Source organism: Abramis brama (genome assembly GCF_963993115.1).
Source record: "Abramis brama genome assembly, chromosome: 15".
In the NCBI taxonomy this organism is placed as follows: Eukaryota; Metazoa; Chordata; class Actinopteri; order Cypriniformes; family Leuciscidae; genus Abramis; species Abramis brama.
Window position 1 is genome coordinate 36,594,734 of NC_139977.1, and position 26,959 is coordinate 36,621,692.

The 26,959-nt window shown below is 37.5% G+C and overlaps 2 protein-coding genes across 2 annotated transcripts in view; both read right to left on the bottom strand.

Annotated features, from left to right (window-relative positions):
- The window catches only part of LOC311096828 (uncharacterized protein), a 488,849-nt gene that overhangs the window by 43,183 nt on the left and 418,707 nt on the right, over nucleotides 1–26,959 (bottom strand). The window lies entirely within an intron of this gene.
- Nucleotides 1,674–4,151, bottom strand: LOC311098156 (GTPase IMAP family member 7-like). The gene is made up of 4 exons (XM_084138220.1): nucleotides 4,115–4,151; nucleotides 3,887–3,957; nucleotides 3,124–3,184; nucleotides 1,674–2,970 (listed from the first exon to the last, which is right to left on the bottom strand). The coding sequence occupies exons 3-4, from the start codon at nucleotides 3,130–3,132 to the stop codon at nucleotides 2,140–2,142; spliced, it is 840 nt and encodes a 279-aa protein (XP_083994346.1). The 5' UTR covers nucleotides 3,133–3,184; nucleotides 3,887–3,957; nucleotides 4,115–4,151; the 3' UTR covers nucleotides 1,674–2,139.

The following is a 26,959-nucleotide window of genomic DNA, read 5'->3' on the forward strand; positions in this document are numbered from 1 at the left end:
ATGAAGGATGCAATACTACTCTATAGGTACTCAAGATTAACAGGAGATTGAGTGAAATGAGCATTTCACCCCCCCTTTAAAAAGATGAGAGAGGCCTGTGATTTTCATCATAGGTATACTTCAACTATGAGAGACAAAATGAGAAAAAAAATCCAGAAAATCACATTGTAGGATTTTTAATGAATTAATTGGTAAATTCCTCTGTAAAATAAGTATTTGGTCACCTACAAACAAGCAAGATTTCTGGCTCTCACAGACCTGTAACAACTTCTTTAAGATGCTCCTCTGTCCTCCACTGGTTACCTTGTGTTAATGGCATCTTTTTGAACTCGTTATCAGTATAAAAGACACCTGTCCACAACCTCAAACAGTCAATCAAAGACCAAAGAGCTGTCAAAGGACACCAGAAACAAAATTGTAGACCTGCACCAGGCTGAGAATCTGCAATAGGTAAGCAGCTTGGTGTGAAGAAATCAACTGTGGGAGCAATTATTAGAAAATGGAAGACATACAAGACCACTGATAATCTCCCTCGATCTGGGGCTCCACGCAAGATCTCACCCCGTGGGGTCAAAATGATCACAAGAACGGTGAGCAAAAATCCCAGAACCACACGGGGGGACCTAGTGAATGACCGGCAGAGAGCTGGGACCAAAGTAACAAAGGCTACCATCAGTAACACACTACGCCGCCAGGGACTCAAATCCTGCAGTGCCAGACGTGTCCTCCTGCTCAAGCCAGTACATGTCCAGGCCCATCTGAAGTTTGCTAGAGAGCATTTGGATGATCCAGAAGAGGATTGGGAGAATGTCATATGGTCAGATGAAACAAAAATAGAACTTTTTGGTAAAAACTCAACTCGTCGTGTTTGGAGGAGAAAGAACACCATACCTACTGTGAAGCATGGGGGTGAAACATCATGCTTTGGGGCTGTTTTTCTGCAAATGGACCAGGACGACTGATCTGTGTAAAGGAAAGAATGAATGGGGCCATGCATCTTGAGATTTTGAGTGAAAACCTCCTTCCATCAGCAAGGGCATTGAAGATGAAACGTGGATGGGTCTTTCAGCATGACAATGATCCCAAACACACCGCCCGGGCAACGAAGGAGTGGCTTCGTAAGAAGCATTTCAAGGTCCTGGAGACTCCAGATCTCAAACCCATAGAAAATCTTTGGAGGGAGTTGAAAGTCTGTGTTGCCCAGCGACAGCCCCGAAACATCACTGCTCTAGAGGAGATCTGCATGGAGGAATGGGCCAAAATACCAGCAACAGTGTGTGAAAACCTTGTGAAGACTTGCAGAAAACGTTTGACCTCTGTCATTGCCAACAAAGGGTATATAGCAAAGTATTGAGATGAACTTTTGTTATTGACCAAATACTTATTTTGTTGCACTTATTGTACTTATTTTAAATTCTTTAAAAATCAGACAATGTGATTTTCTGGATTTTGTTTCTCATTTTGTCTCTCATAGTTGAAGTGTACCTATGATGAAAATTACAGGCCTCTCTCATCTTTTTAATTGGGAGAACTTGCACAATTGGTGGCTGACTAAATACTTTTTTGCCCCACTGTGTGTGTATATATATATATATACCTCACCCAGGTCTTCAAACCTGGTCTTTGTCTTCCAGGTGCTAGAACAAGGAGGGTAAAGACTGCAGACTCCAGTATTCAGTTTAAAATGAGTTTTACTCACACAGCAAGTATAATCAGACCTCCGTTACATACAGTAACTGTTGCATATGCTACATAAAAATCATATTCAATATTCGAACTGAAAAAAAAAAGACACCAACTATCACAGAATGACTGTTTACATAAAGCTAATAAAGAGTGCAATATTTAAAGTGTAAAACCTTCAGTTGAAAAGATATAACAGTTGTACAAATAAATATGCCTTTCGTCCTCTACATTTGAAAGTAGACAGGCTTCATTTACAGCTTGGTGAGGAATACAGTACAATTAAAAAATTCAGGAATTTTAGTTTCTCTCTTCAATTTTTGGATGTTTCAGCAGAATCAGACCTTGATTTATCAATTCCGCTTTTTAAACAAAATTGGTTTAAAACCTTAAAACCTTATAGTGAAATATCTTAGTGAAGATCATACATTCGGATAATGGAATGAAACTAAACATTTACGGTATATTGAAAACAAATTTGACGACATCCTTGATCCCCTTTACTAGTTTCTGAATGAAACCATTGTTTAGCTCAGCTTGTAATCTTGCCATTTCCATTTGATTCTTTGCTAATTCTGCTCGCATTTTCTCTAGTTCTTCCCCTCGAAATTTGTGCTCTAGAGCCTCTGATTCCCTCTTTCGCTGTTCTTCATTCTCTTTCAGGATCCGTTGTTTCTCTTCCTCAATTGCTCTCTCTGCCTCCTGAAGCAAGTCATTAGTGTAATATTCTCCACCATTATCAAGGACCATTTCATCAATCTTGTGTAGCAGCTGTGTAACCTGGTTTGAATCCTTCTTCTTATTATCAATCACAAAATATTGTCCTCTGCATCTATTGACAAATTCTAGTAATTCTGGACTGTTGCGCACAAAAGTTTTAATGTCCTGTCCTTCTAGTTGATCTCCATGAGTGAACACTACCATGGTGTAATTTAATGCATTTTTACCAAATAATCTTTCAATGTATTCTATTGCTTTTGCATTTTCTTCTGTGTATCTTTCCAATCTAATAACAATCAGAATGGCATGCGGACCAGGAGCAGAATGAGATATACACGTCTTAATTTCTCTCTCTACCTCTTCTTTACTCAAACTTGTGTCAAAAACACCAGGAGTATCAATAATTGACATTTTTCTTCCATTAATAATCCTAAATTTCTTTTTAGACTCTCGGGTTACAGATGAAGGTGAAAGACATGATTCAAAGACTTCTTCTCCCAGAATGGTGTTTCCAGTGGCACTTTTCCCAACGCCGGTCTTTCCAACCAGTCCGGAGCTCATTTTGTTCTGTTAAATAAATCACCACATTCAAGGCTTATTATTGATTTTCTGTTATTCATGACAGATAAAATAATTTCATTTTATATTAAAGCTATGTTTTGTTAATGCATACAAAGCACAAAAAGAACAACCAATAGAGGATAGGAGAATGATTATTACCAATCCCATTTTCTTCGAGAACACATTGATTGAGGGAAGTTTCAGTCTCAGTCGTCCACATCTGCAAAAAGTGGATTTGGGGAAAGTGGTTGAAAGTAAATGGAATGCAAATAATTTTGGACAAGTAAATTCTATTAATTTTATTAACAAAACAAATAAATCCTGAAAAAAAAAAAAAAAAAAAAAAAAACGATGTACATGTATTTTTAATAGTATAACAACTGACCCTGCGGAAGAGATATGAGGACATCCCCATCATCATTACATGAAAACAGTTTTTTATTAGTCGTTTCATTTTATCATTTTTAAGTGAATATGAGTGGATTTTAAATAATGTCTGTTATGGTGAGCAGATGCAGTTTTAAAATGAAAATCTTGTTAATTAAGAAATGTTTTTATTTTTATTTGTTCTCTCTTCAAAATGTTTTTATCAAAACATGTGTCCTAATTTCACTTTTAATATTTGTATTAGCAGTGGAGTGAATCTTGTGACGATTTGTCAGATTATTTAAGACGTTCTAGGCTGTTTGATGAAATTACAAGATATCAACAAGAATCTTAAAAATCCTAAGATGATGAAAATATGAAAATGAACATTACATTGCCTTGAGGATTTTAATATTAAAATACTGACAGAAAGACTGTGATTGTTGGTTTGAATCACACTAGTTCTCTTGTCCTAATAATATTATTTCAGTTTATTCTGAACATACAGAGCAACAGACAAAACAATATGCAATTATATTTTCATACAGATAATTACCTGTAAACCAAACGCAAAACCACTGCAGAGAGACAGAAACCAGATTCTGGATACAATCAGTTTCATTTTAGCTGTAGTTGGAGATTTGGAAGTGTTAAAAAGATGTAAATATAATGTAATTTATTTATTAATATAATACATATAAAGCATTATTGGCAGTTTATTTATAAAACTAATTGCATTTTGTATTTTTCATGCTAAAAGGCAGTTCTGTCAGTTTAATCCTACCTTTCAGTGCCGATGTGCTGATCAGAATATATCTCTTCTGCTTTGTTCCGTTTTAGTTTCATTGCTGTTATTTATATCAGTTCTCTGTGAAGGGGAGGAGCCTGATGACGACTGCATGCTTAAAGACACAGGTTTACTTTCTGTTACTGATGTCTCCAGACAAAAAGTTAATATAGCTCAATGCAACACTGTTTATCTTCAAGCAATTTATGTTAGCTTTTGCATTCCCGTGAATTACAACTGATGACAATCACTGATCGTCCTTGCCGTTTTGTGATGTTGAAAATAAATGAAATCCTTTATACAGGTTCAGGGTTAGTAACTTTGTGGCCAGTTATTGCCATTTCTATCCACCTTATTCCTACGCCCAATGATGCTTAGTGTGAATTATGTAACTTCAGTTAAGCTGTAAACAATCAGTGAAAGGCTCACTCTATGAACGCAATAATACGTTTAGGGTCTACTCACCCTTCAACCATCGAACATTAAATCATTTAAAAGTGTAAAAGCATCAACAAGATACTTTCAACAGACCAGGAATAACCCCAAACGGATGGTTAAATATCACTGTAGTAATATTTATCTGAAATATGTAACATGTTTGTAGCATTTGTTTGGATTATCAGCAGTTATTAAAGTTATAATGGAGGATTTTTTACTTCCAGTTGGATCACCTATACTATTGGTCCTCCTAATTGTCAATCATTCTGGTGAATCAATCAAACTTATTCAAAAAGTGGAGAGGGTGGGTCTTATCTAAAATTCGGAAAGATCCTCCACTATACCTTTAAGTAGCTTTTTACTTTATTTTTATAATACAGATAATATTTGAGTCCCACAAGCCAGCCAGCCTGAGGCAGCTGATGGGTACCGACGGGCCAAGCGGACTGCAGCCCGGGTGGTTGTGGAGGCAAAAACTCGGTCCTGGGAGGAGTTCGGTGAGGCCATGGAGAAGGACTATCGGTCGGCCTCGAAGAGATTCTGGCAAACCGTCCGGCGCCTCAGGAGGGGGAAGCAGTGCCCTACCAACGCTGTTTACAGTGGAGGTGGGCAGCTGTTGACCTCGACTGGGGATATCACCGGACGGTGGAAGGAATACTTCGAGGATCTCCTCAATCCCGCCGTCACGTCTTCCATTGAGGAAGGAGAGGCTGAGGGCTCGGAGGCGGACTCGTCCATCACCCAAGCTGAAGTCACCGAGGTAGTCAAGAAACTCCTCGGTGGCAAGGCACCTGGGGTGGATGAGATCCGCCCTGAGTACCTCAAGTCTCTGGGTGTTGTGGGGCTGTCTTGGCTGACACACCTCTGCAACATCGCGTGGCGGTCGGGGACAGTACCTTTGGACTGGCAGACCGGGGTGGTGGTCCCTCTTTTCAAGAAGGGGGATCGGAGGGTGTGCTCCAACTATAGGGGGATCACACTTCTCAGCCTCCCTGGGAAAGTCTATGCCAGGGTACTGGAGAGGAGAATCCGGCTGATAGTAGAACCTCGGATTCAGGAGGAACAGTGTGGTTTTCGTCCCGGTCGTGGAACACTGGACCAGCTCTATACCCTCTACAGGGTGCTGGAGGGCTCATGGGAGTTTGCCCAACCAATCCACATGTGCTTTGTGGATTTGGAGAAGGCATTCGACTGTGTCCCTCGCGGCATCTTGTGGAGGGTGCTCTGGGAGTATGGGGTTCGGGGCCCTTTGCTAAGGGCTATCCGGTCCCTGTACGACCGGAGCAGGAGCTTGGTTCGTATTGCCAGCAGTAAGTCAGATTTGTTCCCGGTGCGTGTTGGACTCCGGCAGGGCTGCCCTTTGTCGCCGGTTCTGTTCATAACTTTTATGGACAGAATTTCTAGGCGCAGCCAGGGGCCGGAGGGGGTCAGGTTTGGGGACCACACGATTTAATTTCTGCTCTTTGCGGATGATGTTGTCGTGTTGGCCCCATCAGACCAGGACCTTCAGCATGCACTGGGACGGTTTGCAGCCGAGTGTGAAGCGGCTGGGATGAGTATCAGCACCTCCAAATCCAAGGCCATGGTCCTCAGTCGAAAAAGGGTGTTTGCCCGCTTCAGGTTGGTGGAGGAGTGTCTTGGGGTCTTGTTCACGAGTGAGGGAAGGATGGAACGGGAGATTGACAGACGGATCGGTGCAGCTTCTGCAGTAATGCGGTCGATGTACCGGTCTGTCGTGGTGAAGAAAGAGCTGAGCCGCAAGGCGAAGCTCTCGATTTACCGGTCAATCTACGTTCCTACTCTCACCTATGGTCATGAGCTTTGGGTCATGACCGAAAGGACAAGATCCCGGATACAGGTGGCTGAAATGAGCTTTCTCCGCAGGGTGGCTGGGCGATCCCTTAGAGATAGGGTGAGAAGCTCGGTCACTCGGGAGGAGCTCAGAGTAGAGCCGCTGCTCCTCCACATCGAGAGGGGCCAGCTGAGGTGGCTCGGGCATCTGTTCTGGATGCCTCCTGGACGCCTTCCTGGGAAGGTGTTCCAGGCACGTCCCACTGGGAGGAGACCCCGGGGAAGACCTAGGACACGCTGGAGAGACTATGTCTCCCGGCTGGCCTGGGAATGCCTTGGTGTCCCCCCGGAAGAGCTGGAGGAAGTGTCTAGGGAGAGGGAAGTCTGGGCATCTCTGCTTAGACTGTTGCCCCCGCGACCCGGTCCCGGATAAGCGGAAGAAGATGGATGGATGGAATATTTTGTAACATTACAAATGTCTTGACTGATCAATTGAATGCATTAAATATAGATAAATTTCACATTGGTGCTATTATCTAATTATTATCTGAGTGTAAATCACTGTATTTATATTTGCACTGTGGTTAATGACTGATGCAGTGCTTCATGGGTATAGTCACATTGAGAAGCATGTTATGAATTAAGTTATTACATGCGATTTCATGTGTTATACAGATGTACTTATAACAAAGGCCTAGTGAGGTCCAGCAGAAGAGCTTGATCTGCTTTCCGCACATACCTGTAGACTAAACACGTAATACGTGCACGTGTCAGCGTTCTCACAGGTTTGCGTTTTTAAAGCTTGCGCAGAGATTATATATACAGTACAGGTCAAAAGTTTGGAAACATTACTATTTTTAATGTTTTTAAAAGAAGTTTCTTCTGCTCATCAAGCCTGCATTTATTTGATCAAAAATACAGAAAAAAATGTAATATTGTGATAAATTGTTTTTCAGCATTTCACTTGTATGTGTGTGAGCATTTCATTATAGTATGTGAATGAATTTGGTTTCATATGTGTATGTGAGAGGAAAAGTACATGTGTATGCATGGTAATTCTGAATAATGTCCCTAGGGGCACCAGAGTAAACTCTTTCCGTGAGCGCGCACTGCACTCACTCACTGTGTAGTGTTTTGGGTAGACATGGATTGAAAGTGTCACCCGTCTCTGCCAATGTAAACAAACGATGTTATCGACGCCTTCAAAGAAACGAAAGCTTGAGAACGCGTGGGCAGAATTGAGATATTGAGTTTCACTTCATTATTAATACTACTTAGTCATTTTCCAGTTTTTCAACCACGAGTGCTATGACAGGATGTAAACATGACACTAGTGCTTATATTTGTGTAGCGTACACTGCCAGAAAAAGGGGTACAGTAGGAGTCCATTTCTGTCCCCCAAGGTACAATATACACTAACGTACCCCATAGGGCTTATTATTGGACCTCAAGGTACATATATGTTCCCAAGCATTAAAAGGTACATATATGTACCGTTTTTTTTAAAGGTTAAGGTACTGTACAATATCAAGAGACAGCATCTGCTAAGCCAATTTTTATTTTTGTAAAAGTTGTTGTTTAAAGGTTTTAATGATACCTTAATTATTTAAGGTAGATTTTAATTTATCACTATTAAGTAGCCTTGAAATAAAGGAAATAAAAGTTTTGTAAGTCAATTTGCTGATATTAAATCATTATAACACAGCAAAAACTCCAGTGTTAATTTAACTCTCCTGGGAGTTTAAATGGCTCCAGACTCAAGAGTGTTAAAGTGTTAAAATATGAGTGTTAAATTAACACTCAAAAGTGTTAAAGTTAATGAGCTCATTAAGTGATTCATTGAGTGATGATTGAGCATTATTGAAGACACCTGATGTTAACAAGCACAACTTTTAAGAAATCCTTTAGATTATTTAGAAAAATCTGGATCTTATGCTGTAGAATCACTGTGATGCTGTAATCAACAATATACAAGTAAGAGATTAAACTCTAAATTAGTTCAGTGAATCAGGTCAAATTATGATTATGTCAAAACATAACCAACTGATGGTAATGGGAAAACGTGAATCAATGCAACCTGTTTTTAGCTTTGCCTTATGTTACTAGCTCTTTACTGAATCAAACTCAATATATTTTAAACTTTACCAGTATCTATATACTAGCTTGATAGTGAGTACTAACAGCCATGTTAATTGTTTATATTCATAATGATAAAGTTAGATATTTTATTACATGTGATTCTGACATCACTACATGCACTGCTCCTCTCCGCTCGGTGCTGGCAAACGCTGAGCGGTCGGCGTCGCACGTTCATGTGCTTTGGGGGTGTGGCTTTGGAAGGAGACCAGAAGGGAGGGGGTGGGAGTGAATGGAAATAAGTAGCTGTGTTTATTGCGCTCTGAGAAGGACTACAGACACTCGATTTTTATACTCTCTTTTTCAGAGTACTTACATTTTAATTATGTATTGGTATATAAAGAAAGTTTAAAGGAACACTCCACCTCTGGAAAGATGAATGTGTATTTAAAATAGGTCATTTATGTAGAAGAAATGTGAAATTATTTTTGAATTTGGAGCTTTCTAGACTGAGAAAAGCCAGAAAATTTATTTTTGGCTCATGTGGATGAAAGACAACAACTCCCAGAATGCACTTGCTTCGCTGCCCAAGGCTAGGCTACGACTGAGTCTCCGTGACGAGTCTTTCGGGGATTTTGAGATCGCCCAAAATGTCCGGGATTCGGCTTTGGCGTTCTACAGTCGCCACTCATCATGTTTACTGTGGCGAGCAGTACGAGGCGGAGGGGCGCGGGAGAACGGCGCAAGGCCGGTGGCGTGATTACTGATGAGCGAGACCTGTGAGGCACTGGTCTCATATCTCTCACGGAGGAGCGGGAATTTTCTTAGCAATGTTAAAACGCACATCAACCGATCACTTGTTTAGCGTTCATGTAAACACTACATTCAGATTTACCAATCGGAATGAATTCAGTTAGACTGAAACAAAAGGTGTGCATGTAAACAATGAATGGCGACTGCAGAAAGCAAACGCCGAATCCTGGACATTTTGGACGATCTCGACGGCCGGACATGTCCGGGAAAAAGAGTATGGTAACCCCTACTACTCAGCTTTCTTCGTCCATGTTTTCTGCAGGTTTCTGCCGGTGAAATCAAACGCACTGGCACTGATCTGTGATAGGTCTGTTAGCGCATTAGGTCCAACCCCCTATTGGCGGGTTTGAAAGGGTGGGAACTAGTGCTTGTAGTCTTAACAGAAATCCCCCCCTCTTACACTTACTCCTACAATGACGCAAAATGACGATTTTTGCGTCATTGTAGGAGGAAGTGTAAAGAGGTAAATACAGATTTCTCTTGTCTCAGGGGAAAATGAGAAAATGTTGCACGACCATTCAATAGTATGACTGGGTTTCTAACATTGCAAAGCTTAATGCAAATGGGTGGAGTGTTCCTTTAAACAAATTTGGGAATTTTTTTTTTAGAAAAGTATTATTTGTATACTGTATTATTTGTACTGTTTGTTGCTTGTATTATGATATATACAAGACATGTAATACTGTAAATAAAGAACCACTATATAACAATTATCTAATATAAACAGAAGTTAAATTAAATCATCTGTATTCATACAAAAAACACTCACCAGCTGATCAATTCGTTCATTGGCTCAGCCTCTACAAGTGCCCAAAATTTGCTGATAAATGCTGGGACACTATTACTGTTTCATCTCTCCTGTTAAAGCTCCAATATGTAGGAATTTTGTAATAAAATTTCCGAAAATAACTTGGACAGTGTGATATATTTCCTCCAGTTGTGTACTTACAATATCTCAAAAGTCTCCAAAGATTTTTTATTTCAGAGAATTTCCGATTTTAAATAACTGGCCGTCCCGGAAAAGAAATGTCGCGCCTCAGTGACGCAATGTCCGCTCTATCCTTTTTTTCCGGTGTGGACCATGTGATAGGATATTCCACCACACCGGATTTTTATTTTATTTTTTTACAACAACTTTATTGAGTTTTTTTTTCTTATCACAATAAACAATAAAGACGTCTGACAAAGAATAAAAAAGAATAAAATAAAAAATATGACCCACCACACCGGAATATCATGGTCAAATGCGGAAGTGGTGGTTATAGCGTTATTGCCATAGACTGTATGGTTAAAGGTGTTATGGATCACGATTACTCTTTGGCGAGTATTGAAGTGCCAACAAAACGAAAGCGTCCATATTCGGATACACGCGGAGTCACGGACTGTGTGACAAACGGAGGAATAAAACCCGGATAAATATCGGCAGGCGTTTTCGAGATGGAGAGAGCTGCGCGACTATCTTGGACTTGACAGAGACTCTGCTCTCGCGAGTGTATTGATAGACAGGTAAGACATGCAACTGTCAATAATAGCACTTAGAAACAAAGTTATATTGCTCTTTGTACTTCGGTAAGGCTTTTTATCACGTGTGGTGACCGAGATTATGGCAGTACAATTAAATACAATCGGATATGTTGTTAAAAATATATATTTAGTCATTACTTGCAAATGTTCGTTCAAATTTACTTTTAGATATTGGTTTGAACACGTTAAACAACACGGCATTAACCATAAAAACTTAAAACTGCACAACATAAACCAAACAAATCATTTGACAAATAGCTGTATGTTGTAACGGGATAATATAGCATAACATTTCACGTTCCTTGCAGTTCATTAATTATGATGACATAAAATAATACGATCAGATCAGACATACAGGTAATACAAAAACGAATAAATTACCTCATCCGTGATCATGATTCATTAATTCCATTTAGATACATTGCTATGGTGAAAACGCATTAAAAACGACATCTCCCATCGTCACCTCCTTCATAGCGTCATCAAGCTTCGCCTTTGTTATTGTTGGAAACTGCGCCCTCTTGTGGTCAAATACCAAAGTTACATACTGGAGCTTTAACTATGAAGGACTAAAAATGACAGAACGAAAAATAAATAAATAAATAAATAAAAGTAGAAATAAATAAATAAATGCAGAAATAATAGTGATATAACATTTCTACATTTATTTATTTCTGTATTTCCACATTTCTACATTTATTTATTTCTGTATTTCCACATTTCTACATTTATTTTTCCCTGCGCATGTATGCTAATTGACCAATGGCTAAGCCACGCCCCCAAACGCGATGAGCCAATCACAGTACGCATAGCTAACCCAATACACTCGGACATTCTCTGCTTGCTTCCTCGTCCATTGCAATGCATTGCGGTTATCGGTTTTCATTCGTTTTTATGTTTTTTCTTGTCATTTTGGCTTTAAACAGCGTGTGTGTGTGATTTTGGTTGGGTGACAGTTGTAGGTTACAGTTTGACAAGAGTTTACAGTTTGACAAAAGCACAATGTTGTGTTTTACACAAATATAAGTAGGCTAAACACTTTGCAGTTTTAATGATGTCCTGTATGAACAAAATGGAGTATGTTTTTATGTTTCCACTGTTCGATCGCGCCCGCTCTCTGACACACACACACACACACACACACAGACACACAAACACACACACACACACATTCCAGCAATGCAATCTTGACATCGCAGCCTGTTCATTATTCTGCGCTCACACCAAACGCGAATAGAGCGTCAAATTCGCGCGTATCCGCGTCTAGTTCGACGCTTGAACATTTTGAATCCAAAGCGAATAGGACACGCGTATAAAGCGAGCGTTTGAAGCGAAATAGCACCAAACTATAACGTTTACACTGTGAACTGTAAATCTTTGTTCTGGAGCTGAAGCTTATCGACCTTCTCAACTATAAAATTATTAATATAACCCTCCAATGCATATTTAAGGCCCTTTTGGTGACATCGAGATGATATATAATCTTTCTGTCTCCAAAAAATCATCAATTGACTCCTGTGAAATGTCTCCTACTGTGACAGCTGCCAAAGCGCCTGTTACCGAATGTTGACTGTTTGTCCGAGTGAGTGGAGGGGGCGTGGTTAGCCACTGGTCAATTAGCATACATGCGCAGGGAAAAATAAATGTAGAAATGTGGAAATACAGAAATAAATAAATGTAGAAATGTGGAAATACAGAAATAAATAAATGTAGAAATGTGGAAATACAGAAATAAATAAAATGTAGGAATAAATAAATGTATAAATAAATACATATATAAATATATAAATAAATAAATATATAAATACATAAATATATAAATAAATGTATAAATACATAAATAAATACATATAAAAATGCATAAATAAATAAATAAATACATGTAAAAATACAGAAATAGCCATTTATAATACCAAAATGTATTTATTTTCACTATTATTTCTGCATTTATTTATTTATTTCTACTTTTATTTATTTATTTATTTATTTTTCGTTCTGTCATTTTTAGTCCTTCATAGTTAACATCATAACCTTTCTATGTCTTCTGTGAAGATAAATGCCACACTGCTCTAGACATTTGCCAAGTGTGAGGAGTCCCAGGCTGACCAACACATGAACATATGGCGTTCCGATAGGCTCTTTAATGTAACTTTGCAGCACACACTCGTCTCAATGAACGTCTCACTCAACGTCTTATTTTTTCATTTTTTTTGCTATTTATTCCATTAAATTTAAGGCGTAGACGTCACGTAAATCACGTGTGGCAGTGAAGTGTAGTGTCAGACGTTACGCGTCATTCACGTGTAGCAGTGAAGTTATTCATTGTTTTTTTTCGCTAACACGTATTTAACACTCTACTCAACACGGCTCAGTGCAGCGTGCCAGCGGTTGCGATCGGTTCTTTAATATGACTTTGCAACATGCACTCGTCTCAATTAACGTGACGTCTGCGTCTGTATTTATATATAGGATATTATGGGCCTGTCCCAATACCTCCCCTTCCCCTAGATTTTTGCCCTAGCCCTTGTTTTTGCGCATTCTTGTGTAGGGTGTCCCAAAACTTTAGGGAGCAAGGGGAAGTGCTATTCTTGCCTTAAAATCAACCCTCAAAACATAGTGAGGTGCGATGCAGACTTAAACCGAAGTGGGAGATGAATTATAAGTATATTTTCGCAAATAAGCATGTTACAATTTCGAAATATGTTGGAATATGTTAGTTTGATGCACATCCAATGGACTTTTGAGTTGAGTATTTCACAAAGCTATCTGACGATGTTCATGATATCTGCCGAGTGCTTCGAGAGAGTCTGCCCATGAAATATACATCTGATCTAGGTAGTTAATCTAATTTTATTTTCGATTTCGGCTTCCAAGGATTATAAAAAGAAGATATGCGAGGTAAAACTATTAAAAACTAGCCGCGTTCGTCTAGCGCATCATCTTTCCCATCACAGCGCGCTGTCATTTATCCACAAACTTAGGCTACGTCAGAATCAGCACTGAGCACAGTCGGTGATTGTTGTAAAATGCAGTGTCTGCCGTTTCTAAATTGCGGGACGTGTTTGATAGTAAAAAGAGCTATTAAAAGCACAATGATCCGCGGAAGAGACGCGAACAATTGCTGCTGCAACACACCCCATTGTTCCTCTATCCACCAGTCATCAGCATGGCACCCTATAGTATACACAAGTCTTGCATGCATTTTACCTGCCTGTCTTAAATAATCACTCACTTAAAATAAATGAACTTTTGATATAGGAAAATATACTCTAATAAAGAGCTCAAACAAAGTCCCTTTCAAGGCTCAAATACCTGAATTTGTCTGATTATAATAAACAACAGCTAAATCATTTACGCGTCTAAATTAATTAGACAAATTAATGTTGTTGTGGTTTAGCAGCATGGTTTTATTATATGCAATAAATTATAAATGTAAATTATATAATCATATATAAATTATAAAATTTAGATTATTATAAAAAAATATTATAAATTATAATAAATCAAACCCTTACAGTAACCAGTGAGTAACTCGATCTGGTATCTTCTACCCGTTTTATGAAAAAGAAAATAAATTGTAAAATAAATTTAATTTTTTTTTCTTTATTTAATTTAAATGAAATTAATTAGAATTAAATTAGATACATTTTATTTAATTTTATTTAATAATAATAAAAAATAAAAAACACCCAACAACAGAACCACAGCATCTTAAAATGTATAAAAATAAACTGCACAACCAGACAATTTAACAGGTTTCTATTTATTGTGTTAATGTTGAAGTAAATGCCTTGTGGAAACAGATCCATGTTGCACTTTTCTGTTTTAAAACAAAGAAATGCTCCTTTCTTATTCACAGCATTCTCAGTTCACCGTGAGAAACTAGTCATCTCCTGCAAATCCAAAAACAAAAAATTACACAAGTATCACAATATGAGCTTCTCTTTACAGTTTTGATAAGATAAACGATATTAAAGAAAATAATGTGTTGTTGTTTTCCCCCAGTGTAATGTGTGTGTCCTACCTCTTATGTCTCCGCAATAATCCACACACTCCTCCCGGCTGTAGAACTGGTTGTCATTGCCCTCGCAGCCTCCATATATGAAGGACACACACTTTCCCGCAGAAGAACTGAAGGCCCACATGGGCATGTATGCGTCACAAGGACCAGGCTCTATAGGCAGTCTACAGGCAGCTAGATGGACAAAATACACTATATATTAGGACCACACCAAGATGAAGTGTGTGCTGGGTCACTATGGGCCACTCAGCTGGGCCGTAATCCATCTTTCACTCTCACACACTCTCACACACTCTCACACACCCTCACACACACGCTTTCACACACACGCTATCACGCTCACGCTCACACTCACGCTCACACACTCTCAAGGTGAACGTCTGAACATCAGGGTTAGGCATTAAATATGTATATTGGGGGAAATATACAGTCGGTGCAGCCTTACTCTGACATGTTCAGGGTTACATTAGCTATAGGCTATTTAAATTTAGTTTAAGTTTTTATTTCTTTCCAGTTCGTAATTTTAGAGCTTCAACTTAAACTTATTGCAGTTTATTGCAAGGTAACATTTCTAATTTTCATAAATTTCAACGAATATTATAGGCCCATTTTATTTAGCCTAATTTCAGCTTTATTTCAGTTAACTTAAATGCTTAATGTTATAAATTATTTAGGCTAATGCCAGTCAGGGACACCATTAGGCCACGAGTCACACGCTCAGACAGGCCACCCCATAAAAATAAAGTTTGATTTGCTACAAATTCACAGCTTTTGGGTCTTCTTTTCCTGACAGGCCATGTCATGATGATACATTAACATTTCAGCACTTCGTGAAGACAGCGACATTACTAGCCTAGTTCTGAGCCAAATGGCTAACTCAATCCTATATGTCACTCAATGAGTTGATTAACTCATCCCGTGCTGATATGGTTGATTATCTGAACGTGCTCCTCCCGAACTTTGTTATATATTATTTAAATATAATGAATGAATTTAAGGGATCGCATAAAGGGAAATTAAGGGATATTTATGCGCAAATGAGCTGGGCATTTATGTGATCCCTAATCCCCGTTAGACATCTGAAATTATTTGACTCAGACATTTTTCTGGTCTCTGATAACGGGAGGGGCGAGCCAGACTACATCCCGCCGGATCTTAAGCTAGACCTTTTTATTTTATTCATTCCTTTTATTTTTTTCTTGAACAAAATTAATTTACATTTACACTTCACACTCAAAGTCATTTACAGTGTGTTTACTACGCAAAAAAAATCCTCTCCTTGCCATTTTCGCGCTCTTCCAAACGAGATTATGGCAAGTCGGAGAGGACAGAGTCCACAAACTCAGTAGAGGAGGGGCCATGTAGATGAGCTTATAAATCTGCATTTTGAGTGGCGTGTGGCGTCAATTTAACATCTATCGGCGAGTGCATGGAAGGCGAACTTTTGACCGCGTCAACACGCACCGTTTGTCCGTGTTAACGCGACAACACGCACAGCAGCCAATGAAATTGTTGTATTTGAGACTACATTTGCATATGTGACGTGATGGTACGTTGGTAGATATGTATACAAACATCAGACGTCATGTTTATTCATGAACGATGTCGTAATGGTATACACATATGCAAACATCAGACGTTATATTTGTTCATGTGGGATGATGCATTGCTATGTTGTGAGTGATGTCAGTATTATGTCATGATTTGTCATGCCTTTTTAAGTTGTTCGCTTAATGTTTTTTCTCAAGGTAGAAAAGTCAACAGCTTAAACGATGGCTCTTAGAAAGGCTCTTTTATTTGAGCAAACTGCCAAAAAACCTCTTCAGACTGTGTGCAGCTGAACCAAGAAAAGCTTAAGATTGCATTGAGCTGATAAGCATTAATCGCAGAAGAAAAAGACTGCAATTAAAAAACAAGAGAAAATTATTTTAACGCAAGCAATAAAAAAAACTGCACCTTTGGAATAAAAGAAAAGAAATGCACGATTAACTATTAAGGCATACTCCTGTCTTAATGTAAACCCTGTCCACCACCCAACAAAGGTCGGTCATTCTTGTCCGAGTAAAAACATTTGTTAGAACAGGAAAAAAAATAGATTTTTTTTGTGTGTGTTGTAAATATAATTTATTCCGAATCAGTATTCTGATCACTGTTCAGTCAGCTTTAACATATATACGTCGGCATATTCATGATATTTTCATCTTTATAAAGGGCATTTTTCCCTAATCGTTTTAAACGCTTCATCTTTCATTTAAAATTCTTAAATGTGATCAATAAATTAAAATAGAATAATAAGATGCTAAAGGGCAGTTACCAATCAAATTAAACTGCATTAAATAATGTAATGAGATTATTTAAAATATTTTTTGAGTATACAAATAAGAAATATTATTTGTACAGAATATTTATAAACCGCCAGTAGGAGGCGCGGCAGGCGACCGTCTTAATGAGTGAGTCATTGAGTCATTTATTCAAACGATTCATTCAGACGGCTGATTCATTCAGGGATGAGGCAGCTGTGAATTAATAGGAATTCATTGAATCTTTGACTCAACTGATTCGTTCAAAACACTGAATCATTCGGTATTGAAACACGGTTGAGTTTTCCTTTGAGATGCTGTGGAACTATTTTCGCTGCTGAAAAAGAACAAAAAAAAAGCCAATATTGTGTCTAATATTCAACTGACTTAATATTAATTGCTTGTTTATTGAACTGTAACTGTATCATATGTTATAAATATAAAAACACATTATGAATGTTTCATTTGTTTCCAAATTTGGCACGCAGAACCTTGTTATCGTCAGTAGCCTACATTATATATTAGGCTATATTAGGCTATTGTATTCACTTACAGTCGCCACACTAATTGAATGCAGAATAGTAATTTTTTGTTGTTGATGTTTTAATCAGGCTATTTGTCCGGTCAGGCAAGTAAAATTCTCTTTCACTTGCCCCTTCAAAAAATCCACTTGGCCCAGACAAGCGCATATGTCGAACCTGTAATATTACATAGGCCATTTTAAATATAATGTACTAATTTCATTATAGCACTCATCAGCCTGCAGCATCCAAGACGATGTTTACTGTAAACAACACAGAGACAGAACAGCACAAACAAACTCATAGTCATAGCAGAACTCATGTCTCCATTCATATTTTTTTTTCCATTTATGTTGATTTATGAAAAGTGAACAGCACGATATAGGATGCGCAATATATCGAGAGACATGAAGCGGGTCAGACATGATTTTGACCACTTCATTAAGTTTTGTTTTGTAGAAAGCCTTTCTTTAAAGTGAATTTCGTTTTGTATAAATTGTATCTTAATTTTAATACATTTTTCATCAACCAATTGCCTGGATTTAACAGACAATATAATCTATAATATGATATAATCATGTCTTGGAGGCGCTCACTTGCACTTCACGTTAACTGGAGCGCATCTCATCCTAACTTAACGAAACTCAGTGTATGCCTCACACAGACATGAGAAATACATCAAATACCCAAAGCTTGAAATGTCTTTAAACGAAATAATTTAAAACGAAAAGAAAAAGGCTACTCTCTGATTATGTAATCCATTATGTGCATTTCTCTCTATGGGCGCGTTCACTACGAATAAGGTGATCGTCAACTTCATCTTTGCAGCCGACACTTTCAGAAAACACTAGTTTATTAAAGGCAGGGTAGGTAGGAATGGTCTAAAAAACTTATTTTTCAAATTTGTTTAAACTTTATGTACATATCAATACATAATTAAAATGTAAGTACTCTGAAAAAGAAAGTATAAAAATCGAGTGTCTGTAGACCTCTCACGACTGTTTTAAAGACAGTTCATTATTTCCATTCACTCCACCCCCTCCCTTCTGGGCTCCTTCCAAAGCCACGCCCCCAAAACACATGAACGCGCGACTCCAACCGCTGAGCTGAAGAGCATTATTTACCTGAGACAAGCAGAGAGGAAGGAGCACAGTGCACGTAGTGACATCATGTCAGAATCACATGTAATAAAAAAATCTAACGCTAATTGCTTATGAATATAAACAAATAAGATGTATTTTAGTACTCACTATCAAGCTAGCATATTGATATTGGTAAATTTAAAATATATATTTTTTGATTCGCTAACGAGCTAGTTATATAAGCTAAAAACAGGTTGCATTGATACACTTTTTTACATTACCATCAGTTACATTGTGATGAAGATGAATTTCGTGTAAGATTCATAACATATATGGTGTTCTGCATGTAGGGGTGGGAGATATTGACAAAAATTAATATCTCGATATTTTTTTCCAATATCTAGATATCGATATTCAGGCGATATTTTTGCCATCCTTCAAAGAAATGTGAGCAAACTGGCAAAGAAGGTCCAGTTGGTCTTTTGACTTGCTGCATTTGACCTATATTATTCTAGGCTATAGAAAAAAACAATAAAGGAGCTAACTAAACAGAATCTGTGGCAGCCCCTACTTTTTCCACTTACAAAACTTAACTAGGCACTTCTTGCAACAGTGATTAATAAATCAAACAACAATATTGTTGATGATCAATTCAAAGTAAAAAAAAAAAAACATTTTCAAAACGGTATAAATCCATTCATTTTTTCCCCCAAAACGCTATAAATCCATCTTTTTTTTTCTTTTTTTTCTAAATTTATGGTTTGTCTTTTTAAAAAAGTTTTTGTCTTTTATTTTTCGTGTTTGCATTTATGAGGAAAAAACAATATTACTTGACAGTTCTCCATTATGGACGCGAGCGCTCTGAAAGCTGCACTAAGACTTTCAAACTTTAACAGAGATCTCAAAACAGAAAGCACAAAGCCTTTCTTTAAAACGAATTTCGTTTTGGATTAATTGTATCTTAATTTTAATTATTTTTTTTTCATTAATTCATTAATATTTTCATTCCTGGATTAAATACATAAAGTAAATATAGGCTATCAATCACAACATAAGGTGCTTGAACTGGAGATTATATCATCGTGAACCGAACCGTAGCCTCGCCTCACAGGCCTAAAAAATGTGGAATATATTTACAGAAATCTGGTTCTAAACAAAACCATCCAAAACAAAATAAAACTATGTAGCCTAATAAATGTGCATTTCTCCGGTGCATGCGTTCACTAGCCTACTGCGAAGATCGCGAGTCAAATATCGTCAACTTCATCTTTGCAGCCGACACAGAAATTAATAAACAATTAAAATGTCTTATTGCAATATTTTACACATTCATAATCATTACTTTTGCTGGTTCTTTGAGGCAGCTTTTTAGGTTTATGGCGTTTTGGAAAAGAGCTCTTCACGTACAAACACTGTTTCACCAAGGCACAGCAGCCCTTCAGCACATAAGAACAAAAAGAGAAAAAGCACGGACTTACTAATTACGAAACTTTGATGTGGTTGAACAGGTGAAACAGTCACAAATTCCTTTGCAACTCAAACCTTCTCACGAGTTATGAAGAAAGAGAACAGCATTTCAGTTTTCAGCGCGTCCTCCTTTGATTGCTGTGTTGTGACTGGAAAAGTGCATGCAGGAGCACATGCGCAAAATGTAGGTTTGTAAAATGTCCTTTTGTAAAATAAAAATAATTTTAGGGCGAAGCAGAGGAGGTCGTGCAAGAGGCCGTGGCGTGCAACTAGGGTCCGAGGAAGTAGAGGCCGAGGACGGGGTGGTCGCTGGAAAGCTACGCCGATATTGACACGCGTTTTATTTCTTTGTTTATCCAAAGACTTTTTGTTCATTACCTTTTCTTGTACTGTCTTCTTTTTTTGCCTTGTTTGCCTTCACTAACTGCATGCCGGTAATGTGAATTTTGATTGCTCTTTCTCTGCCATTGTTTTGCTATTCCTAGGTTCCGTGCCTCTCGAATTCCTCAAATCAAACGTGCGCGCGCAAGTGGGCAGATCCCGTGGCAAAAGGGTGGTTGCCATGGTTGCGAGAGAGAGTGACAGTCGCCTAAGCCAATCCTTTGATTCGTCCCGAATCGAAATAATGAGCTGTGTTTAATACAGATTAAACGGTCTAGAGTCACTTGATTTTTATACTCTTTTTTTCAGAGTACTTACATTTTAATTATGTATTGATATATATAGAAAGTTTTAACAAATTTGGATCTTTTATTTTTATAAAGTCCTACCTACCCTGCCTTTAATAAAAAGGGTCATTGACGAATAAGGTTTTTAAAAGTGTAAAAAAAAATAGAATGGAGATATAACTATTTGAACCCATTTTTTAGTTTACCTAGGTGTTAACAATGAGATTTTGTGGTTTGTACAATCAATTAACACTGGTTTTGTCATTTTTTACAAGATGGACAAAATTGGTCACCAAAAAAGTCATTCGGTTTAACCATGAATATCTAAAATTATTAATTGGCAGATAATTATTCATGAAAAAAACTGATTTGACATTGATGTTGAGATAGTATATAGTGTGTACCACAGAAGAAATATTAAATAAAATTATCACTGATCTCATAAATTTAATAATTTTATTGGACTACTCTAAACACTCCAACATATTCAAGTAAAACATTGCACAGGGAAAGGAGAAAAGGGGAAATGTAAAAAAAAAAAAAAAAAAATCCTTATCTGCTTTATATTTGTATTATTGTAGTTCCTTTAGTTATTAAAAACAGTATTATTCCATTTAAATATTTACTATATTGGTTTTACCGAATGACCAAGGCCGGTTATACCGAATGACCATGTCTGCTGCCCTTGACATTATGAATATTTAAGATAATAAACAGACACAAATAGCTTCAAAAGCACATTTTATTGTTAATATAATAGGCTATTAATGTAAAAAGTACTTCAAACATTAAAACATTTTGATAGTTTTATCAAGGGTAGTTTTATGTTTTAAGGGTAGTTGATAGTTTTATCTAGGGTATTCAGCTTGGTTGCTAGATTGTTGCTATGCAGTTGCTAAAGTATTTGGGGTGGTTGCTAGGATGTTGCTATGTGGTTTCTAACGTACTCTGGGTGGTTGCTAGGGTACTCCGCTTGTTTGCTAAGAAGTGGCTTGGCAGCTGTCATTTCTCATAATAAATGTATCAAAACACTCCCGTTCAAAATGTTGGGGTCAGTAGGAATTTCTATTTTATTTTTTGGGGGAAATAAATAATAGAAGTCAATACTTTTATTCATCAAGGATTAATTAAATTGCTCAAAAGTTACAGTAAAAAACATTTATAATGTTACAAAAGATCCTATTTCAAATAAACACTGTTCTTTTGAACTTTCTATTCAAAGAATTCAAAAAAAATAAAAAAATTACACAACTGTTTTCAACATTGATAATAATGAATGTTTTTTGAGCATCAAATCCTCATATTGGAGTGATTTGTGAAGGATAATGTGACACTGAAGACTGGCGTATAATGATGCTGAAAATTCAGCTCTGACCACAGAAATAAATTACAATTTAAAATATATTAAAATACAAAATAGATATTTTAAATTGTCATATTTAACTTTTTTTTAAATCAAATAAATGCGGCCTTCGTGAGCCGAAAAGATGACATTTTAAAAACATTAAAAATCTTACTGATCCAAAATGTTACATCTAAATGTTACATCTAAATGTTTCGGGTGAAACTAAATATTTAACTAATATGCAAATTCAAAATGCTGGTAACCAGAAGTGCCAAAATAAAAGCTCAAGGAGGTCAGTGTGTGTTTATAGCATGGTTTATAGCATAGACATTTAGTCAAAGTGAGCCTCTTCGTGGCTGGCTATTATGGCTACAGGTCATAAGTCCCGCACTTTTCATTGAAGTGACACTAGCCTACTCTTTAAATACAGTTTCTCCAAACGTGTTTATTATTTTAGGTAGTTATTATCACAATAATCCATGTCCAAGAGTCCATTTCCTCGAATGAGATGGTTTTTATTCATTATTTGACACTATAAACCATGCTATAAACACACACTGACCTCCTCGAGCTTTTATTTTGGCACTTCCGGTTACCGAAATTGTAAATTTACATATTGGGTAAATATTTAGTTTCACCCGAAACATTTAGATTCAACATTCACATTTAGATCTAACATTTAGATTTACATTTAGATTTAGCATTTAGGTGTAACATTTAATATTTAGATTTAAGTTAACTATTTAAAATATCATTGACAAATATTGTTGTAAATGTGCTAAAAAGTGACTGTCAGTTTTTTAAACATTGTTTGAAGTTAAATGTGTCAAAATGTTGCTTTTATTTATTTATTTTCAGCGAGCCGCTTTACAAACGACGCCCCATATCTATAGCCCGATCACTCAAACCACTTCAGGAGGAGATCTGAGACTCATTCCAGACGAAACTGGACACGTGTAAATGCATCTGGTTGTTGAAACCACATATGTAAATTTTACTCCTCCCAAAAATGCTAAAAAAATAAACGTGTGAGAGCGTTTTATAGGCTATATGTAATGTTATATCCAGATATGATGACGCTACTGAAACACGCATCACAGATAAGAAGCTGAGCATCTCTTCATTAAGCCAACGTGCAACCTATCGCAAATCAAAGTGAAAGTAAGACGCTTAACACACAATCATCATCATTAAAAGTAAAGAAACGAAATGATCTTACCAGGGATGTTGCCGCTCTCTCTTATTGCGGTCTTTGATTTTGAAATTAGCTGATGATCAATAAAATGCAGCTCATATCTGTTGCTTTCAGTGACGTGCACTCCATTAAATCTGCATATAGCGCGAGAATTGAAGATCGGATTTAAATCCGTTTCGCAAAAACACATTTATGTGACCAGGTGTAAATGGAATCGTTTTGATAAATCAGATAGCTATCCGACCTGAGAAAACGCATGAAGTGGCCAGGTGTAAACTGGAGCAACTCTCATATTGAACGGCTCTGGGCACCGCATACCCACTGCACAGTGTGAAACAGGCGTCAACCCTTCCAATATAAAAGTCTTCTCTATTAACTGACTCTTCTTCTTCTTTCAGGTTTTAATGGCAGTTGGCAACTCTATTGACTGACTCAGATAATATTACAATTTATTTATTTACAAAGTTCATCTTTCACTGGTCACCTGTTCTATTGTTCATGCATTTCTTCAGGCTGCGTAATGAAGTTAAAGAACATGGATCTCACCTGTGGTTCCTGGAGCAGCTTCTGTTGTGCTCAAGCATCCAGACAGACACAATAACACAGCGCAGTACACTCGAGCTGTCATCCTCTCCAATTACGGTCATACAATGAACTGCTGGAAAATCATACTTGTCTCAGGACGAGAGCATATTTAAGTTAGCGCTCAACCAATGGCGTGAGTTTGGGGCGGGATGATCTGGTTTGGAGAACAATAGAACACGTCCGCATGTTTTAAAAAGTTCCAATGAGGTCAGAGAGTTATGATGCAAGACAAGCTCCAGGCTATGATGCCAATCGGGAGAGCTCTAGGCTATATGAATATGATGCCAAACGGTTTTTTTTTCTTCCAGAATACACAAACTAGTTTTCAATGGTCTCAAAGAAGTATAATACTTTTCCTATACACCAGGGGTGGGGAACGTTGATCCTGGAGGGCCACTGTCCTGCAGAGTTTAGCTCCAACCCTAATCAAACACACCTGAAGCTAATCAATGTCTTCAGGATTACTAAAGTTGCAGGCAGCCAAATGTTTTTTTCAGGGTTGGAGCTAAACTCTGCAGGACAGCGGCCCTCCAGGATCAATGTTCCCCACCCCTGCTATACACAATAGTTTGATTTAGATTATATCCAATACAATCTCACCGGACAGTCTTTTATGACAGTGTGTGGATTGGCCAGTTTGGGCACTACATTCAGTCCCAAATCTGAAACTAATCTCTTGCGAAATGATTATTTTCCCTAAAGTAAACTAAATGGAAACCCCTCATTTGTGTATGGAGTTTTAGAGGGCAGTTTTCCCCCAAAGGAATTTTGAAAGAAAGTTTTTCGACTATTCCTTATCCGTTGAATTTAACCCTTAGTATATATATATATATATAAAGTATGTCTTTAATAGCAAGCAATAATCATATGAACTTAAAAATAAATTGATTTACATGCAAACGGGACAGTTATCAGCAGTGTAACTGATCTGATTATGACAAAATAATCGAGTATCTGATGTCATGTGACAAGTCAGACAAGCTTTTCCACTCTTGCAAACAGAGGTAGGTTATGAGGTGTGGAGAGACATCATGTATCACTGGAACATGAACAGACAGGGACCAATTTGTAATAATTGTAATAAATAGAATGCAAATATAAACTTTCTGACAGTGTGCGGGACATCCGACTATTTTCCAAGAAGTGGCGCAACTGATTTACAAATATCGCGATAAATACTGTATGTACAGGAATTGAGGCAGTAGCCAATGACAGCACTAGGAGTAAAAGCTGCAAGATTGTGTACGAGTATACAAATATGTACGAGTATCGTACGAATTTGACAACTTGTTAAATCTTGTGAATTATTAAGACATTCAGTCTATGTTTGTACTGATTGGGCTATGGGTGTTGTGAGAAAAGATTTAAGAAACAACAAATGCTTGATTTAGGGTTAAAACCAACACATACATACCATTGTGAATATTTGCCTTTGCAGCTGTCCGTCTCCTCCGGTTACTTCTCCTCCAACAATAATGGGCTGAGTCTGAAAGGCCCTTTTGGTCTTTTCAGCTGAAAAAAGAGAAAGGAAAATATCATTATGTATAATATATAGGATTATTTAAAGGAAAAAGTACTGATTTACCTTACAAATATTGGATGTTACATTATAAAGCATTACAAGCATGGCAAGTGTTGTGGTTAAAATGCATTTACAACAAATATCACTTTAAAAATATCAATACTGAGGTAAAAGCATGGTAAGTTTTGTGATTACTGTCCTTTACTACACCCATCACAGTAAAACTATGGTTACTGTCGTAAAAGCATGGTAAGTGTTGTGATTACTGTGCATTTACAATAAGTGTATCACATTAAAACTACCAATAGTGTGGTAAAAGCATGGTACGGTTTGTGATTTCTGTCTTGTTACTACACTTATCACGGTAAAACTAATGCTACTGTGGTAAAAGGATGGTAAGTGTTGTTTTTACTGTGCTTTTAGGCTTATTATAGCACGTCACGTGACAGACAGTGTTTAATTTGAATTAGAAAGAAATGAAACGCAAAGCCTCCGTGGCGATGACTGATATAATGCAGTGACTGAACGTGAGCTAATCTGATTAATATCGACAAACAGAAAAGACATGATTATATCAAACATTATTAGGACAGCACATTTACTACTTACCAACACCCGGCACACGTGAACTGATGCCAAATATCGCGATGTGTTCGGAACGAGACTTCTTCAGCGCGATTTCCTACTGATAAAATATAATTTTAAAAATATCAATAAAAAATACATAAACCATGATAACATAAGATCTCGTGAATAAATGTTGATTAAACAGCTTCTCTGCTGCAGCCCGATAGGCAGAAAGAATTGTGCTGTGATCACGAAATATGCTTACCACTGAAATACATTAGTTTAAAAAACGTGCTGATGTCACGAAAATAAAGAAATAAACGTGTCCATGTCACGAATTATGTAATAGATGTAATTACGTGACCATTTCACGAACTGCCGTGAGACTGGGTTGTTGTTGTGGCACCTTAAAAGCGTGGAAATAATTCCTAATTTATATTAAAATGATTGTATACTGAGAAGTCTGAACATAATTTACTGATATTTTCACTTTTATAACCTTTTAATAAACTCGCATCTAGAACGGAGAAAAATTTATACCACTTAGCGCCTCTAGTGGAAGTTTCACCCGAAAAGTGCAGGGAAACGTACCTGGAGGTACGTATTTCAGGTTTTGCAAAAATGTAGCCAGAGTAACGCATTTCCAATGAGCCTGGGTTGCTAATTAAACACACCTGAACAAGGCAATCAATGTTTTCAGGATTACTAGATAGATAAAGGCAGGCGCGTTTTTATCAGGGCTTGGATGTCGCCCAGCCCGCAGCTCTACATATATCTGTTAGCAACGCGCTGTGCTCAAAACCCAGGCTCAGGCAATTTGGTTCTTTCTCATTATTTGGCTCATTGGGAGCATATACAGGTTGAACAGGAGTGGCGCAAGAATTGAGCCTTGAGGGACTCCGCAAGTCATGGATGTCCACTCAGACT